At 37.9% G+C, this 19,250-nt stretch overlaps 1 protein-coding gene across 2 annotated transcripts in view; it reads right to left on the bottom strand.

Annotated features, from left to right (window-relative positions):
- The window catches only part of LOC126983816 (protein Wnt-4-like), a 143,900-nt gene extending 129,222 nt beyond the window's left edge, over positions 1 to 14,678 (bottom strand). The window contains exons 1-3 of one of the 2 annotated variants that reach the window (XM_050836950.1): positions 14,346 to 14,678; positions 13,395 to 13,477; positions 11,927 to 12,003 (exon numbers count right to left, since the gene is read on the bottom strand). In XM_050836950.1, coding sequence (XP_050692907.1) covers positions 11,927 to 11,947 — 21 coding nt within the window. In that variant the 5' untranslated portion in view covers positions 11,948 to 12,003; positions 13,395 to 13,477; positions 14,346 to 14,678. Of the gene's footprint in view, positions 1 to 11,926; positions 12,011 to 13,394; positions 13,478 to 14,345 lie in introns of both variants that reach the window. The other variant, XM_050836949.1, reaches the window with a different exon arrangement.
- Positions 14,679 to 19,250: the final 4,572 nt, after the last annotated feature.

Consider the following 19,250-nt stretch of genomic DNA (forward strand, 5'->3'; position numbering starts at 1 on the left):
CTACATTCGTGAAACATATGGAGCCAAGCTCAGCAAATTCAGCATGGCCCAGAATTTCTTTAAGTCGGCATGGTCTGAAGTCAGCATGGCCTATAGCTGGCTCGCCCAACTCGGCATATGTCGGTACAGGAAGCTTTTTTGTAGCGATATGCTTAATTCAACTCAGTCTATGACCTTTTCTGAGCTCAGCATACTACTACTACTACTACTACTACTACTACTACTACTACTATTACTACTACTACTACTACTACTACTATTACTATTACTATTACTACTACTACTACTACTACTACTACTACTACTACTACTACTACTACTATTACTAGGGGTTTAATTATGAACAAGTCAGCAATGCTCACTCAGGATGGCTCCTAGCTGTTTCTCAATGCTGATCCTATTATGAACTCAGCATGCATTAAAGAGTTACTGATTTCAGTCTGTATACCACTCTGAGCTCAGCATGGTGGTCTATATATGACAGCATGATCGTTTTCTTGATATGCTGAGTTCGGAGCTCAACATGGATTTAAGTTAAGATTAGCATATGAGTCAGCATGGCCATAAGTTTAAATCAGCTTGCAGAAGATCGAGTCAGCATATCTATCTCTTTTAATGCTGACTTTTTATAGGCTCAGCATAGGAGTTACAAGTGAACAATGCCGTCATTGAACTCAACTTGCTGAATGTTGTGACCTTTATTTCAAGTCAGCATGCATCATATGAAGTCAGCATGTGTGGCCGTAAGTTTAAATCAGCTTGATAGCATAAGATATAGCATTTCAGCATATATCCTTCAACTTAATATCAACTAGAGTAGAAATGCAACGTTTTGGAGTCTTCTGATTAATGTAAAATCACTTAGGTTTAAGGACAGACCACCAAGTCTGGACCATGGGGTCTGTGTGGTCTGATTTTCTATGTAAATCTATGTAAAGGTTGGAACAATTAGTTTTGAGGTACAACAATGAGTTTTCCTGTTCCAACGTCCATCTTCCCTTATTAAACATTTCAAAGCCATTATTTACACGGTTTTAGGTTTAATTAAAGAGAAAAAGCGATATAATTACCATTTTATACAGGAAGAAACGTTGTAACCAATGGCTTTAAGATCTAATTAATACGTGATTCATTTCCCTTCCTCCCTCCCTCTATCTCCCTCTCCCTCCCTCTCTCCCTCCATGCTTCACTTAAGGGAGACTACTAAGTGTATTAAGAACTCCCTGAAGCCATTATTCCCACATATAAGCTCATTACATCATATTGTAAGCCCGTGTTGAAGAGTGATAGAATTTTACACTTTCTGCAGTTTCGTTCGCAATGTGTCAAGACCCAGACTTTTAAGGAGTTATTTCGCACGGAAAAACGACACTGCTGCTCTTGCTCTTGCTGTACTTTTTTTTATCTTTGAGTCACAGTGAAAACCGGGGACATTTCCGAGGACAGGTCATTGAAAACGGGAACGTCTGGTCACCCTAAATAAGCTTCCTGCCTTCCTTCAGTGGTCCAGTGTTACACGACTGACTCCTTGAAAAACAAGCTCGGCCGTGTATTTCCCTCAACTCAATATTAACTATATAGAAATGCAACGTTCTGGAGCCATCGGATTAACGTAGAATCACTTAAGTTTAAGGACAGACCACCTATGTCTGGACCATGGGGTCTGTGTGGTCTGATTTTCTATGTAAATCTATGTAAATTTAAATCCACATCTCCGGTAGCTATGACGTAATGTTTAAATCTCCGCTTACCCAATCAGCTGATCGGTCACCTCAGCGCGTACACTACTGATATATCGTTTCCGGAGTCATCACACTCGTACAGAACATGTTTATTGCATGACTTGACCTGTGACCTAGCATACCGAGACACAAGGCTGGATGAAATTCTCTAATATATAAACTTACGAGAAAATAACAAGTTTTTCTCTCTCAGAATGGCAACACCCCCGCCAATGGACTCGATCGCTCGCCATATATAATTCTTCCGCCTCGTCATTTTTTTTTTTTTTCACCTTTCTCGTCCCCTGCATGCATGATATTTAATGCTATACTTAACGGCAACATCAATTAAGGGCTGATATCGAATTAAGCCGTGCTGGGAAGAGAGAGAGAGAGAGAGAGAGAGAGAGAGAGAGAGAGAGAGAGAGAGAGAGAGAGAGAGAGAGAGAGAGAGAGAGAGAGAGAGAGAGAGAGAGAGAGAATGCTGACTTTAAATATCACTTCTTCATCGAGTCCGAGCCATGCTGAATACCGAGAGCCGAGATGCTGACTTTAAATGCTGACTTGAGGATATGCTGATCGACTTCAGAGATCACATGCGAAACTCAGAGCAAAGTCAGCATATTATATTTATAGCATATAATTGGTATATAAAAATCAGTCATGCTGAGTACAGACTGACACATCATTGAATCGTTAATGCTGTCATGCTGATAACTTGACCATCCTGAGTTCAAAATAGTCAGCACTGATACACAGGCTATGCTGAGTGGGAATTAACAATAATGACTTAATAAACCCCTATATGCTGATCTCAGATGCATGGAAACTAACACATGCTGACTTAAATGCTGACTGATTCTGAGCCATGAGTTTATTGACCTTATAACACAAATGCATGCTGACTTGAGGTACGTGTTGGCCGATCGATCGACATCAAGGATACTCAGCACTCAGCATAAAACTGATTTTCACTGCTGAACTAATTAACTATAAGAGATGAAGAAACCTAAGAATATATATCATTCTAGATCTCTTCCTTTCCTCTATGAAATACATAGGAATGTATAACTATCTCCTATAAGTCACCCTAAGGCCCTTGCTCATGGTACAAGATACAGTAATGTCTTTGATAAACTAACTCAAAAGATGGACAATTGTAACCTATATGAGTGATAATATATATTGAACAAGCCCTCTTTCCATTATTTTTGCAGTATTAAGGAATATATATCAAGCTGCTAACTCATCCCTTGCTCATGGTAGAAGATTGTGATATGTCTTTGATAAACTAACTCAAAAGATGGACAATTGTGCCTGATATATATACTGAACAAGACCTCGATCCATTGTTTATGCAGTATTGAGGGATAGGTATATCAGTTTCCTAACTCACCCCTTGCTCATGGTATCTTCCTAAGGCATTGCTAGACTTGTTTTTATATGCCAAAGATTGAGTACATTAAGACCTTCTCAAAGTCTTACCCAAGAGTTAGTGCTTGATATAAAACTATGCTCATGATAATTAAGGCTTCACAGATGTCGACACTGACCACACCCCATGGTAAGACATTTAATGTTAGGTAATTATCAAAACTAACACATAATTAATGGTTTTGATCCCCCCAGAAAATAAGGTAGCTACTGGGGAGGTCTGGAAGAGGCTGAGGGTCTGGGGGCTTGAGCTAGGGGGCTTCAGGTAAGAGAAAATACATATAATTAATAGCTTGGACATCAATAATCTAGACCAACCCTTGCTTATGGTAGCTTTCCAAGGCATCGCTTATAGGCTTTTTATAATATAGCAAAAATAGAGTACCATCAAGGCTTTCTCAGTCCAATTACTCAAGAATTAGTTCAGTGCTTGTTATAATATTGTTTTCTCGGCCAACCCTTGACAAGGCTATTAAAACTGTTCTTGACAATGCTAGTAATTATCTAACATATACTGGAACCCTTACTAATGTTACATAACAAAGTGGAGACTTAATTGCTGGGGATACATGATTCATAGTTCCATATTAATTCTTTTTGCTCATTGGAAAGGTTAATTAAAATGTTACCACCAGTATTATGGTGAGACACTTGCTAGGTTAGGTTAGGTGACCAATTACTGGGGGCCTGAGGGTCTTAGGGCTAACATGGGAAGGGAAAACACTTATATTTAATGTCTTTGACCCCCAGAATAAAGGTAATTAGGAGCTGAGACTGGGGACTTGAGGGGGCTGGGTACATACTGTTTGGGCAGGTAAATCATTCTTCTACATCAATCCTCTGTTATTTTTAAGCTCAAGAACTTTGACTAAAAGCAGCGATGGACCTTCAACTGTAAGGACGTGGCAAATTCTATGTTTGAGGCCTTTTCAAGCACTCAAAATCTCTCTTTAAATAGTTTGGGGGAGAGAATTCATTCCTTTACATCAAGTGTGTTATTTTTTAAGCTTGAGAACTTTGACTAAAAGCAGGGCTGGACCTTCAACTGTAGAGACATGGCAAATTCTATGTTTGAGGCCTTTTTCAATAGTCAAATCCCTTCTTATATGTTGTTTGAGGAGGTCATTAATTCTCCTATAAACTTCTTTGCCCCTCGAGATATTTCCCTTGCTCAATGTGATGCCTAAGAGCTTGTAAATAAGGGCTGGAGATCCTTGAGGTGGAGAGATGTGACAGCCCGCCATGTTAGGGACTGTGGAGAATTTGTATACTAGTGCTAAGCTTTCAAGTATTAAAAATGGCAAATTCTGAGTGTACAAGGCCTTTTCAAAAGGTCAAATTCCCTCTTTAAATACTGTATGGAGAGGTAATTGATTCTCCTACATCAACCCTTGCTCAATGTGATGCTTTAGAATTTGATATCTAGCCAGAACTAAGCTTTCAAGGGTTAAACATGGCAAATTCTGAGAGTACAAGGTCTTTTCAAATAGTCAGTCACTTTAAATACTGTATGGGGATGTAATTGATTCTCCTACATCAACCCTTGCTCAATGTGATGCTTTAGAGCTTTGATATCTAGCCAGAACTAAGCTTTCAAGGGTTAAACATGGCAAATTCTGAGTGTACGAAGCCTTTTCATATAGTCAGTCTCTTTAAATACTGCATGGGGAAATAATTGATTCTCCTACACAAACCCTTGTTCAATGTGATGCTTTAAAGTTTGATATCTAGCCAGAACTAAGCTTTCAAGGGTTAAACATGGCAAATTCTGAGTGTACAGGACCTTTTCAAATAGTCAGTCTCTTTAAATACTGAGTGGGGATGTAATTGATTCTCCTACATCAACCCTTGCTCAATGTGATGCTTTAAAGCTTGATATCTAGCCAGAACTAAGCTTTCAAGGGTTAAACATGGCAAATTCTGAGTGTACGAAGCCTTTTCATGTGGTAAAGCTCTCTGTCCGACCCACCCACACACATGCACTTTCCCTCACCTGAGCATTGGCACCTTGTTATCAAATCAGTGTTGAAGGCAAAAACTATAAGCATTATGAGACAGGAGGAATACTAGCTGACCTGTAGACACAACCTTACATGTATTTCCCTATAAGTGGTTTCCAAGGGCCTGAGCTAAGCTGGGATAATCCTCTCACATTTTTATCCAAGACAGTGCTAGACCTCAATCCCCCCCCCTATGGATGAGCTTGAGCTATAGGAAGAGGGAAAAAGATTAGGTTTTTAGCTTTGAACAGAAGAGGAGAAAGGTTATAATGAGAGATTTAGTTTATCACACCAGTAGCCTATTATCCTAACACAGGTAAGGATAAAACACTATTAAGGTTTTGGGGCAGGGAGGAGGAGGAGAGACTTACGATGGGAGGGAAGGAACCAAATTTGTGGCTTTACCGTGTAGCAGCGATGGGCCAAATTTGTGCCATGATTTGAACCCCCCAAAATAGATGATACATAAAATTATCACAAATGCTGATATATATTATTATGAAATGGTTTGTGTGAGTGATGATTTTTTCCATTTTTCTCGCTTAGAGGGACCATTAAGAAACATGATCCCCGCTGCTACCGGGTTAAAACTACCCACATGCTGTCCAGAAGACCACCTATCAACCCGGACTCTAGATTCTAGGATTAAAGATGAGCTCCGGGAGGGCAGCATGAGCCAATGCAAGATGGCACCACTATAAACACTTGCCTGCACCAGAACGGGCTGGGCCAACCATCAGGCCCCACCGGGAAGAAGCCTTGGGCCGACCATCAGGATCCACTGGGAAGAAGCTTACCGGAGCAATAGGCCATGACGTAAAAAAAAAAAAAAAAAAAAAAAAACATTTGACAAGGCTTTCAGGGGTTACAGACAGGGGTGCTTTTATGACCCTTCCTCTGTACCATCAACCTAAAAAAACATCATTGAGAACCCAATTACTGACCTTTTTGGCCTTGGAAATATACAACAGAAAATACAAGACCCAAACAGTCCCCTCAATAACCAGACATACAACTGAAATTTGTGCCATGATATAACCCCCCAAAATAGATGATGCATAATGTGATCACAAATGCTTTGATATATAGTATGAAATGGTTTGTGTGAGGGTGATTTTTTCTCATTTTTCTCGCTTAGAGGGACCGTTAAGAAACATGATCCCTACCACCACCACCACTGGGTGAAATATGTTAGGTTGCAAATATTTCCACGAGTCACTACATCACTTGAAGGCTTTCCATATACGCTGTGTTGCTAGTATTTCCAAGGGTGGTTTTACGAGCCTTGACACCGTGACAAGGCTTACGTAACAGCCACCCATGACAGCCTGACCCATACCCTTGACAGCCGTGGGAAATTGCCGTCTCGAGATTCCAAAACAACGCCCGCCAGACTCAACGTCATATGGTGGTGAAGATTTTAACGCAGGTACACAAAGACGCAGGGACGGACACTCAACTCTAAGGTCGAGACGTCGGCCGAAGATGTTGACGTAGCGATCCCAGACGCAGGGACAAACGGTCAACTGTGGGGTCAAACATCAGATATCAACCCGTTTTTTCAACCTGTACATATCTGCTGCCGAACATGGATGAGGGAAATATATTTTAAACCAATTTATTTTTTTCCTGTTACGTATATTTATTTCATAGAGGTCAGAGTTCACCACCCGTACTGCACGCCTGGGTGGGTAAAAGACATGTATATATATATAACCGTACGTGTTTGAGGATAATCTCCCTCCATAGTCAGGATTCACACATGACTAGGTAACGTATGGTCATTGTTTAACACTTTCCAACTTTTTTCTAGTTATTTATTGAGGTACAAGCCTAACAGAGGTGTCCCCATATAGGCCTGAACCCCTCTCTGATACCTGGCCTGTACTGCTGCTCTCAAATTATGTCAAACTATATTTTTTAAGGTGAAGGGAGACAGCTCTAGCAGGGAACGGAACCTGACGGAACCTCCCTCGCTAGACGCCGATCCGACAGGCTTGTTAGGGGTCACCTGGAGCACTGGGCGGCAGCTTACAGAATGGGTTAGGTCGTTAGGATACTCAAGCCAGCAGTGTGGGTTAGTGTGCAGCAGAAATGAAATGCGTTCACATGCAAAAGCCATACGAGTAGCTGTTATGGAAGCCAGAGAGAATTGTCATACGTAAGCAGGAGTAGCTGTTATGCGAAATTTTGCCGTAAGCAGCTGGAGTTGTCATGCAGAGAAGCCGTGGGATTAGTTACGAAGGAAGGCGCAGAATGTGTTGATAGGTACGAAAGCCAGAAGCAGAGAGAGAAGTGTAAATCCATGCGGGTTATGCGAGCAGGAGTTAGTATACAGAAGCCATGCCCTGTTACGACAGCAGACACAGAACGGGGTGTTATGAATAGCAGAAGCAGAGTGAGTTGTTACAAGGGCATGCAGATGTTATGCCAGTCCCAGGAGTGCAGGAGTTGATACCCGGAGCAGCAGAGGTTGTCCTTGGTAGCTGAAATTAAAAGGTTTTGTTAATACTCCTAGTACGGAAGTGTTGTAAGTTATGGACAGCACCAGTAGTAGTAGTAGTAGCTATTGCAGAAGGGGTTGTTAAGTTAAGACAAATCCCTACAGACATTATCATATTACCCCAACATAAATACCCTTCCATCCAGTATCTTAACCTTCAAATACATATCTCCAATACATAATTAAATCTATACACAAGCACCAGTAGGAGTTGTTGCAGGAGAGGTTGTTAGTTACGACACCCCCACTACAGACCTTTCCCCTACATAAATTCCCCTCCATTCAGTACTTTAACCTTGAAATAAATACCCCCAATACACAATATATACCCCAATACATTGAATGCACATACACATGCAACTCAGTAACACGCACATTTCAATCCATACCAAGTTCCTTATACGTACTGGGATAGGAAATACCTTATGAAGAAATAACCACAGACTTTGTATATAAATAACCCCAGTGCATAACATTCTTTCCCAACAAAACACCATTCTTAGGATATATATATATAAAACACAGAAGACGAAAATCCCAAATACACATTTTAGTATACATGCAACTCAGTAACTCACACATAAATCCATACCCAGGTTGCTTATACGTACTGGGATAGGAAATACCTTAACCTAAAGAAACACTAAAGGCTGTATATGTAAAATCATGCGTAGTACCTTATAAGAAATAGCCCCGGCCCTTTACGTAAATACTCTCAGTGCATGACATTTCAATATATGCCAAGTCACTATCTAACCCCGTACACATGATGAAAGAAAGATTGTTGTTAATAGCCATAACACACTTCCATACTTATTGATATAGCCTTCATCGATAACATGCACCCTTTCACTACTTTCTGAGCCAGTACACAAGCTGAAAGAAAGAGGATTTTGTTAATTAATAGCCATAGTAGAAAGGCTTTGTAGGAGGTACCCACAGCCACAGAACTTATAAGTAAAATCCTAAGTACAACCTTATAAGTAAAAAAAAACACCACAGACCTTGTAAGTAAATCCCATAGCCTTATACATACAAACATCCAAGTTCATAACATTTCAATACATGCATAATACAAATCATTTAAATATTTTCCTTGGCACATAAACTTCTGCCTATATTTACAAGTTAACCTTCTCCTCCCTCTTATCCTCTTTAATACATAGAATGACATATTTCCTCTACTCCATAAGCTTCTATATATTGATCTGCCTTTATGTATAGAACTCACATCCTCCTCTTCTTCTTCCTCCTTCTTCTCCTCCTCCTTCTCCTCTGCACTGCTTGGCCTGTAAGAAGATGGGATTGTCAGATGCTTCCAACTCTAACATTAACTACTTGCAAAGGCTAAAAAAAGAGATCAATTTGGTTCTAATGAGTGCTTCTGTAGCACCATGTAATTCTGCATGTTTTCATATATAATACATGATGATTATGTTGAGTTTATGGCTGAAAGCTTGTTATATTCAATAGCGACATTTGAAATTTAGCGCGCGTGGCGATCTCGGATACGGTGCGGGGTGTTGTTTTGGCCCAGCCGTAGTGAGTTTCTTTATGTGCACCATGTAATTCTGCATGTTTTCATATATAATACATGATGATTATGTTGAGTTTATGGCTGAAAGCTTGTTATATTCAATAGCGACATTTGAAATTTAGCGCGCGTGGCGATCTCGGATACGGTGCGGTGTTGTTTTGGCCCAGCCGTAGTGAGTTTCTTTATGTGCACCATGTAATTCTGCATGTTTTCATATATAATACATGATGATTATGTTGAGTTTATGGCTGAAAGCTTGTTATATTCAATAGCGACATTTGAAATTTAGCGCGTGGCGATCTCGGATACGGTGCGGGGTGTTGTTTTGGCCCAGCCGTAGTGAGTTTCTTTATGTGCACCATGTAATTCTGCATGTTTTCATATATAAGACATGATGATTATGTTGAGTTTATGGCTGAAAGCTTGTTATATTCAATAGCGACATTTGAAATTTAGCGCGTGGTGATCTCGGATACGGTGCGGGGTGTTGTTTTGGCCCAGCCGTAGTGAGTTTCTTTATGTGCACCATGTAATTCTGCATGTTTTCATATATAATACATGATGATTATGTTGAGTTTATGGCTGAAAGCTTGTTATATTCAATAGCGACATTTGAAATTTAGCGCGTGGCGATCTCGGATACGGTGCGGGGTGTTGTTTTGGCCCGGCCGTAGTGAGTTTCTTTATGTGCACCATGTAATTCTGCATGTTTTCATATATAATGCATGATGATTATGTTGAGTTTATGGCTGAAAGCTTGTTATATTCAATAGCGACATTTGAAATTTAGCGCGTGGCGATCTCGGATACAGCGCGGGGTGTTGTTTTGGCCCGGCCGTAGTGAGTTTCTATATGTGCACCATTTAATTCTGCATGTTTTCATATATAATGCATGATCTCTCTCTCTCTCTCTCTCTTGCACGCATGCACACACACACACACATCTTTTTTTTCTGGAAAAGAAGCAAAATGAAGTCTTATAAGCAGGCAAGAAAGACAATGAAAATCCTAATCCTTGAAGGTAGGACTTAATAGTTGTCTGAAATTTGGGGTTCAAGAAAATTAAGGGTTGACTGGAGATCCGGACGGCATGTGATGACCTTCAGTGTTTCGGTGCGAACCTACGTCCCTGGGCTAAACACACTTACCACCGACCCACTACTCATACAGTCGCCTCTCGATTAACATGAGTTTAAATAAAGCGTTTTTGACTTAACACAAGTTGATATTCAACCCTTTCTTTGCTAAACGCTCGCAGCGAGGGTTAGGCGTATTTGCTGGTGGTGCTAAACGCTCCCTGCGAGCTCCACCCGCACTCAAATCTCCCGTGTATGAGAGTGTTCCAACACTAATTCTCACAACACAGGATTGACAATTGAGTGTGTTCTTCACTAAATTTGGTGGAAAATCATGTCAGCCCAGCGCGGAAAATCTATGGACGAGCAACTGGTGGATGTTGTTGTCCAATATAGCGACATTTTTGCATAGGTTCACATGACTGATATTTTGACCAAATAGTTGTAAATATTGCAGTTGGCAATACTGCCCTGCCAGCACCCCATCATCAAGAGATCTACAGTAGTTGCCTTGCGGCTGACCGTCGCGCATGTATAAATGTACGTCTTCACAGGCAACACCCCCTCAACGTGCCTGTACTTTCGCAGGAGGGGTTTACATTACTGAATCGTATAGATCTTGGCCTCCTCTTTCCAATGGTGGTTTTGTTTTGTAGCTGTGATGAATAGTTTTTGAGACACAGCGGTTAAAAGAGATCCCCTTCTCCCACTGGGGTGCCCGAGCGCGCCTGAGGGGATAGTCTAACTGTGAGCACTTAGCAATGAAAGGGTTAAGTAGATACATTTGACTAATGCAATATGTTTGATTTAACTGTCTTTCTCCTCAGTCTGAAGCTAGCCAGCACTGTGAGTGGAACGTTTCTCTGGAATACATACACCGCATTTTGACCCCTACTATGGCACCCAGGCGTCCTTCCACCTCGTCCAGTGACATAAGAACATAGGAGTCTGCAAGAGGCCAGTAGGCCTGCACGAGGCAGCTCCTCTGAACCTTGGCTCCGTGTATCTAACCCTACCTAATATCGCTGTCCATGACGCATCAACAAAGTGATGGTGGTGAGTGTTTTGTTGTGTCAGTGACTTACAAATGTAATGTAGCAATTCTTTCTTTAGAAAACTTTAACTTAACCCGGTGGTGGCAGGGATCATGTTTCTTAATGGTCCTCCAAGCAAGAAAAATGAGAAAAAATTACCCCTCACACAAACCATTTCATAATATATATCAAAGCATTTGTGATCAGTTTATGCATCATCTATTTTTGGGGGTTTATATCATGGCACAAATTTGGCCCGTCACTGCTACAAGGCAAGGCCACAAATTTGGCCTGTCACTGCTACACGGTAAAGCCACAAATTTGGCCCGTCACTGCTACACAGTAAAGCCACAAATCTGGCCTGTCACTGCTACACGGTAAAGCCACAAATTTGGCCCGTCACTGCTACACAGTAAGGCCACAAATTTGGCCCGTCACTGCTACACGGTAAAGCCACAAATTTGGCCCGTCGCAGCTACACGGTAAAGCCACAAATTTGGCCTGCCACTGCTACCGGGTTAGTAATAGAGGAAGCAGTTCAAGGGTAACTATGCATGAACACAACAAAGCCCACACAGCTATGGGCTTGTGTAACCATCAACAGTGGTATGCATTTCTTACCAATGTATGCCGGGAGGTCATGACGCAGGGCAGGGCGGGTCATCTCAGGCATGGAAGAGTCGGTCATTTAGGGGTTTCTGGAAACTATAACCTTATAAATAATAACAGGCATCATATATTTATTAGAAATGAACAGTCAGTGTCTCAAAATTGGTATGCAAAGCTAATATGCTACCTAACTACTACTCCCAAGGTTAGGTTAGAATTGTTTTGAATCATACAGTAAAGGGATGCAAGTCAAAGGCATAGCTAGGCACGATAACAGAAAACCTTATTCCCGATAACCGATAACTGATAATGAAAAACCTTAACGGCGATAACCGATATTCGTTAACTAGAGACACAAATATACGCGATAACCGATAACCGATACCCGATATAAATCCACAATTCTGATACTAGCTAGCGATAAGTCCAATAGGCGAAAACGATACTATATTGATATTTCAGATAGAACAACATTGATGAATTCAAATTTTCATTATCTGTAATTTAGGAAACTTACAAAACCTTAAAACCACACGTTGACACGTACATATGGACGTTAATACTAGAAATGCCTGAACCGGTGTTGTGTTATTTGGCGTCCCCACCGTCAAAAATTGTTTACAAACACTGGTCTCTCGTGAACGGTGCATGCTCAGACCAGCAAGCGTAGACCTGTACAGTCTCACAAAGCTTTTAAACCACAATTAAGAGTTGCTGGAAGGCTGAATCAAACATATAGTACAACCATCCTCGATGTTTCTATAACGACAATCTGTACGAGTTGTATTTATATGTACAGAGTGTACATCATTCTAGAAACAGCAAGGATGGTGGTACTGTATGTTTGATTCAGCTTTCCAGCAGCTCTTAATGTGTTAAAAATACATTGTGAGACTGTACAGGTCTACACTTAATGGTCTGAGCATGCGCAGTTCACGAGAGACCAGTGTTTGTACACAAAAGCGCCAGCTTTTGAGGATGGGACACCAAATAACACAACACCGGGTGCCTTCAATACCATGACATGCTCACCAACGAATATGGAATATCAAATTTGAGGCAGTGAATAATCATTTTTGGGGCAAAGTTAAATGATTTTTCTCTGATATATTGATTTTTGATTAGCATAAAAAAAATACCCTAGTGTATTAATTTTCATGACCTAAGTATGAAATCTCATCACCGAAGATATTTCATACCCCGAAGTTTTTTCATACAACACCGGGCCACGCATGCGCAGTAAGGAGACAACATTTTTTTTCTGAGAGGCGGAAAAAAAGTAGCGATTATCGCTAGTTTGGTTACAAAAGTAACGAGGATACCGATATATATTTAAATAAGTAGCGGATGGTTGATAATCCGATTTTGTTATCAGCGATAAAGTATCGCGATAACGCCCAGCTATGGTCAAAGGTATATATAACAACACACCCCACATAGCTATGGACTGGAATATCCATTAACAGCAGGCATTTCGTACCAATTTATGCCAGGGGGCGGGCAGGCCAGGAAGGTGGGGGCGGGGCGAGGTGTTAACGGGTCATCTCAAGCATGTAGTGGTTTCTGTAAAATACAAGGAATTACCAGACCTAAACCACTATTACACCAGCCCACTACACACCACAAAAAATGTCCACATATGCAAACTAACCCCCCCCCCCCAACCCAGCAGGGGGCTTCGTGGTGCAGTGGTTAGCACACTCGGCTCACAAACGAGAGAGCTCGAGTTCGATTCATACGACAGCCTTCCACGCCCGTGCACACGTGGATACATGAGATTAGTGCAGGAAAGATGTATTTTACCCGTGAAAACAAAAAATGTTACGGGTTAGGTTTCTGCCCAAGCCCGCCACGAAAAATATATATGCTTATTTTCTCAAAAAGGAAGACACTAAAGATCACGCCCGTACACCCACGTCAGCCTTCCACCCCCGTGCACACGTGGATATATGAGAGTAGTGCAGGAAAGATGTATTTTAGCCGTGAAAACAAAAAATGTTACGGGTTAGGTTTCTGCCCAAGCCCGCCACGAAAAATATATATCCTTATTTTCTCAAAAAGGAAGCAACTTAAGATCACGCCCGTACGCCCATGTCAGTCTTCCACGCCTGTGCACACGTGGATATATGAGATTAGTGCAGGAAAGATGTATTTTAGCCGTGAAAACGAAAAAATATATTACGGGCTAGGTTACTGTCCCAGCCCGCCACGAAAAATATATATCCTTATTTTCTCAAAAAGGAAGACACTTAAGATCACGCCCGTACGCCCACATCAGTCTTCCACGCTCGTGCACACGTGGATATATGAGACTAGTGCAGGAAAGATGTATTTTAGCCGTGAAGACGAAAATTTTGTTACGAGGTGAGTCAAACTGCCCCGCCCCGCCCCGCCCGCTGAGAACATTTGAGCTTGTTTTCTGCAATATTACATCATCTACGCTAACGCCAGTGTAGGCAAGCCTTTCCCCATCGACAGTGAATGCGTGGGGCGTTGTGGCGACTCTTGCAAACGATAATTAGTGACACAACGTAAGAAAAACTGTCTGTACGGGGCTGGGCTCAGGTCCGGCGGCCCCCGATGACGCGGGTGTTAGAATCGCTCCTAACGGGGTAACTAACGCTGGCACACCTGACCTGGCACCTCACACACCTGCCGGCACACCTCTAAATTATGTTGTAATAGTCCACGCCCCCCAGTGGTCAGTATTTGGGCCACATTACCTGATATTGCACGAGGCAACTCTAAGCCGTTCGCCCATAATTTAGCAAACGTTCATGTTTTTTCCAAGTCAATGATAAAAATGCATAAACGTCCCTTATTTCTAAACGTACAGCAATTCTGGTGACACCACTGGAATACAACATAATAGACAACAGAATACATTAAAATACAACAGAATACAACAGAATAGAACAGAAAACAACAGGAAACAACGGAATAGAACATAATACATTTAAATACATCAGAATACAACAGAATACAACTAAAAACAACGGAATAGAACATAATACATTAAAATACTAAAGAATACAACAGAATAGAACAGAAAACAGCAGGAATACAAATAGAATACAACAGAAAAAAGAGAATACAACAGAATACAACAAGAAACAACAGGAAACAACAGAAAAACAACGGAATAGAACAGAATACATTAAAATACAACAGAATACAACAGAATAGAACAGAAAACAACAGGAAACAACAGAGAACAACAGAATAAAACAGAATACAACAGAAAACAACAGAAAACAACAGGAAACAACAGAAAACAACAGGAAACAAAAGAAAAACAACAGGAAACAACAGAAAAACAAAAGAAAAGAACAGAAAACATTAGAAAACAACAGAAAACATTAGAAAACAACAGAAAAACAACAGAAAAATAACGGAAAACAACAGAAAAACAACAGAAAAATAACGGAAAACAACAGAAAACAACAGAAAAGATTAGAAAGAGAATACAACAGAAAACAACAGAAAACAACAGAAAACAACAGAATACAAATAGAAAACAACAGAAAACAAAAGAAAACAACAGAATAAAAGAGAATACAACAGAATAAAAGAGAATACAACAGAATACAAATAGAATAAAAGAGAATACAACAGAATACAACAGAATAAAAGAGAATACAACAGAATAAAAGAGAATACAACAGAATACAACAGAATAAAAGAGAATACAACAGAATACAACAGAATAAAAGATAATACAACAGAATACAACAGAATAAAAGAGAATACAACAGAATAAAAGATAATACAACAGAATACAACAGAATAAAAGAGAATACAACAGAATACAACAGAATAAAAGAGAATACAACAGAATACAACAGAATACAACAGAATACAACAGAATAAAAGAGAATACAACAGAATACAACAGAATAAAAGATAATACAACAGAATACAAATGAATAAAAGATAATACAACAGAATAAAAGAGAATACAACAGAATACAACAGAATAAAAGATAATACAACAGAATACAACAGAATAAAAGATAATACAACAGAATACAACAGAATACAACAGAATAAAAGAGAATACAACAGAATAAAAGATAATACAACAGAATACAACAGAATACAACAGAATAAAAGAGAATACAACAGAATAAAACAGAATACAACAGAATAAAAGAGAATACAACAGAATAAAAGAGAATACAACAGAATACAACAGAATAAAAGAGAATACAACAGAATACAACAGAATAAAAGAGAATACAACAGAATAAAAGAGAATACAACAGAATACAACAGAATAAAAGAGAATACAACAGAATACAAGAGAATACAACAGAATAAAAGAGAATACAACAGAATACAACAGAATAAAAGAGAATACAACAGAATACAACAGAATAAAAGAGAATACAACAGAATACAACAGAATAAAAGAGAATACAACAGAATACAACAGAATAAAAGAGAATACAACAGAATACAACAGAATAAAAGAGAATACAAATAGAATACAACAGAATACAACAGAATAAAAGAGAATAATACAACAGAATACAACAGAATAAAAGAGAATACAACAGAATACAACAGAATAAAAGAGAATACAACAGAATACAAATAGAATACAACAGAATAAAAGATACAACAGAATACAACAGAATAAAAGAGAATACAACAGAATACAACAGAATAAAAGAGAATACAACAGAATACAACAGAATAAAAGAGAATACAACAGAATAAAAGAGAATACAACAGAATACAACAGAATAAAAGAGAATACAACAGAATAAAAGAGAATACAACAGAATAAAAGAGAATACAACAGAATACAACAGAATAAAAGAGAATACAACAGAATAAAAGATAATACAAAAGAATACAACAGAATAAAAGAGAATACAACAGAATAAAAGAGAATACAACAGAATACAACAGAATAAAAGAGAATACAACAGAATACAACAGAATAAAAGAGAATACAACAGAATAAAAGAGAATACAACAGAATACAACAGAATAAAAGATAATACAACAGAATACAACAGAATAAAAGAGAATACAACAGAAGAATAAACAGAATACAAATAGAATAATACAACAGAATACAACAGAATAAAAGAGAATACAACAGAATACAACAGAATAAAAGAGAATACAACAGAATAAAAGAGAATACAACAGAATACAACAGAATAAAAGAGAATACAACAGAATACAACAGAATAAAAGAGAATACAACAGAATACAACAGAATAAAAGAGAATACAACAGAATACAACAGAATAAAAGAGAATACAACAGAATAAAAGAGAATACAACAGAATACAACAGAATAAAAGAGAATACAACAGAATACAACAGAATAAAAGATAATACAACAGAATACAACAGAATACAACAGAATAAAAGAGAATACAACAGAATACAACAGAATAAAAGAGAATACAACAGAATACAACAGAATAAAAGAGAATACAACAGAATACAACAGAATAAAAGAGAATACAACAGAATAAAACAGAATACAACAGAATAAAAGAGAATACAACAGAATAAAAGAGAATACAACAGAATACAACAGAATAAAAGAGAATACAACAGAATAAAAGAGAATACAAAAGAATACAACAGAATAAAAGAGAATACAACAGAATACAACAGAATAAAAGAGAATACAACAGAATACAACAGAATAAAAGAGAATACAACAGAATACAAGAGAATACAACAGAATACAACAGAATAAAAGAGAATACAACAGAATAAAAGAGAATACAACAGAATACAACAGAATAAAAGAGAATACAACAGAATACAACAGAATAAAAGAGAATACAACAGAATACAACAGAATAAAAGATAATACAACAGAATAAAAGAGAATACAACAGAATACAACAGAATAAAAGAGAATACAACAGAATACAACAGAATAAAAGAGAATACAACAGAATACAACAGAATAAAAGAGAATACAACAGAATACAACAGAATAAAAGAGAATACAACAGAATACAACAGAATAAAAGAGAATACAACAGAATACAACAGAATACAACAGAATAAAAGAGAATACAACAGAATACAACAGAATACAACAGAATAAAAGATAATACAACAGAATACAACAGAATAAAAGAGAATACCAATGAATACAACAGAATAAAAGAGAATACAACAGAATACAACAGAATAAAAGAGAATACAACAGAATACAACAGAATAAAAGAGAATACAAATTAATACAACAGAATAAAAGAGAATACAACAGAATACAACAGAATAAAAGAGAATACAACAGAATACAACAGAATAAAAGAGAATACAACAGAATACAACAGAATAAAAGAGAATACAACAGAATACAACAGAATAAAAGAGAATACAACAGAATAAAAGAGAATACAACAGAATAAAAGAGAATACAACAGAATAAAAGAGAATACAACAGAATACAACAGAATAAAAGAATACAACAGAATACAACAGAATAAAAGAGAATACAACAGAATACAACAGAATAAAAGAGAATACAACAGAATACAACAGAATAAAAGAGAATACAACAGAATAAAAGAGAATACAACAGAATACAACAGAATAAAAGAGAATACAACAGAATAAAACAGAATAAAAGAGAATACAACAGAATAAAAGAGAATACAACAGAATACAACAGAATAAAAGAGAATACAACAGAATACAACAGAATAAAAGAGAATACAACAGAATAAAAGAGAATACAACAGAATACAACAGAATAAAAGAGAATACAACAGAATAAAAGAGAATACAACAGAATACAACAGAATAAAAGAGAATACAACAGAATAAAAGAGAATACAACAGAATACAACAGAATAAAAGAGAATACAACAGAATACAAAAGAATAAAAGAGAATACACCAGAATCAAAGAGAAGAGAAGAGAATACAAATAGAATACAACAGAATAAAAGAGAATACAACAGAATACAACAGAATAAAAGAGAATACAACAGAATACAAATGAATAAAAGAGAATACAACAGAATACAACAGAATAAAAGAGAATACAACAGAATAAAAGAGAATACAACAGAATACAACAGAATACAACAGAATAAAAGAGAATACAACAGAATAAAAGAGAATACAACAGAATACAACAGAATACAACAGAATAAAAGAGAATACAACAGAATACAACAGAATAAAAGAGAATACAACAGAATACAACAGAATACAACAGAATAAAAGAGAATACAACAGAATACAACAGAATAAAAGAGAATACAACAGAATAAAACAGAATACAACAGAATACAACAGAATACAACAGAATAAAAGAGAATACAACAGAATACAACAGAATA

Source organism: Eriocheir sinensis, chromosome 54 (assembly GCF_024679095.1).
Source record: "Eriocheir sinensis breed Jianghai 21 chromosome 54, ASM2467909v1, whole genome shotgun sequence".
Classification (NCBI taxonomy): Eukaryota; Metazoa; Arthropoda; class Malacostraca; order Decapoda; family Varunidae; genus Eriocheir; species Eriocheir sinensis.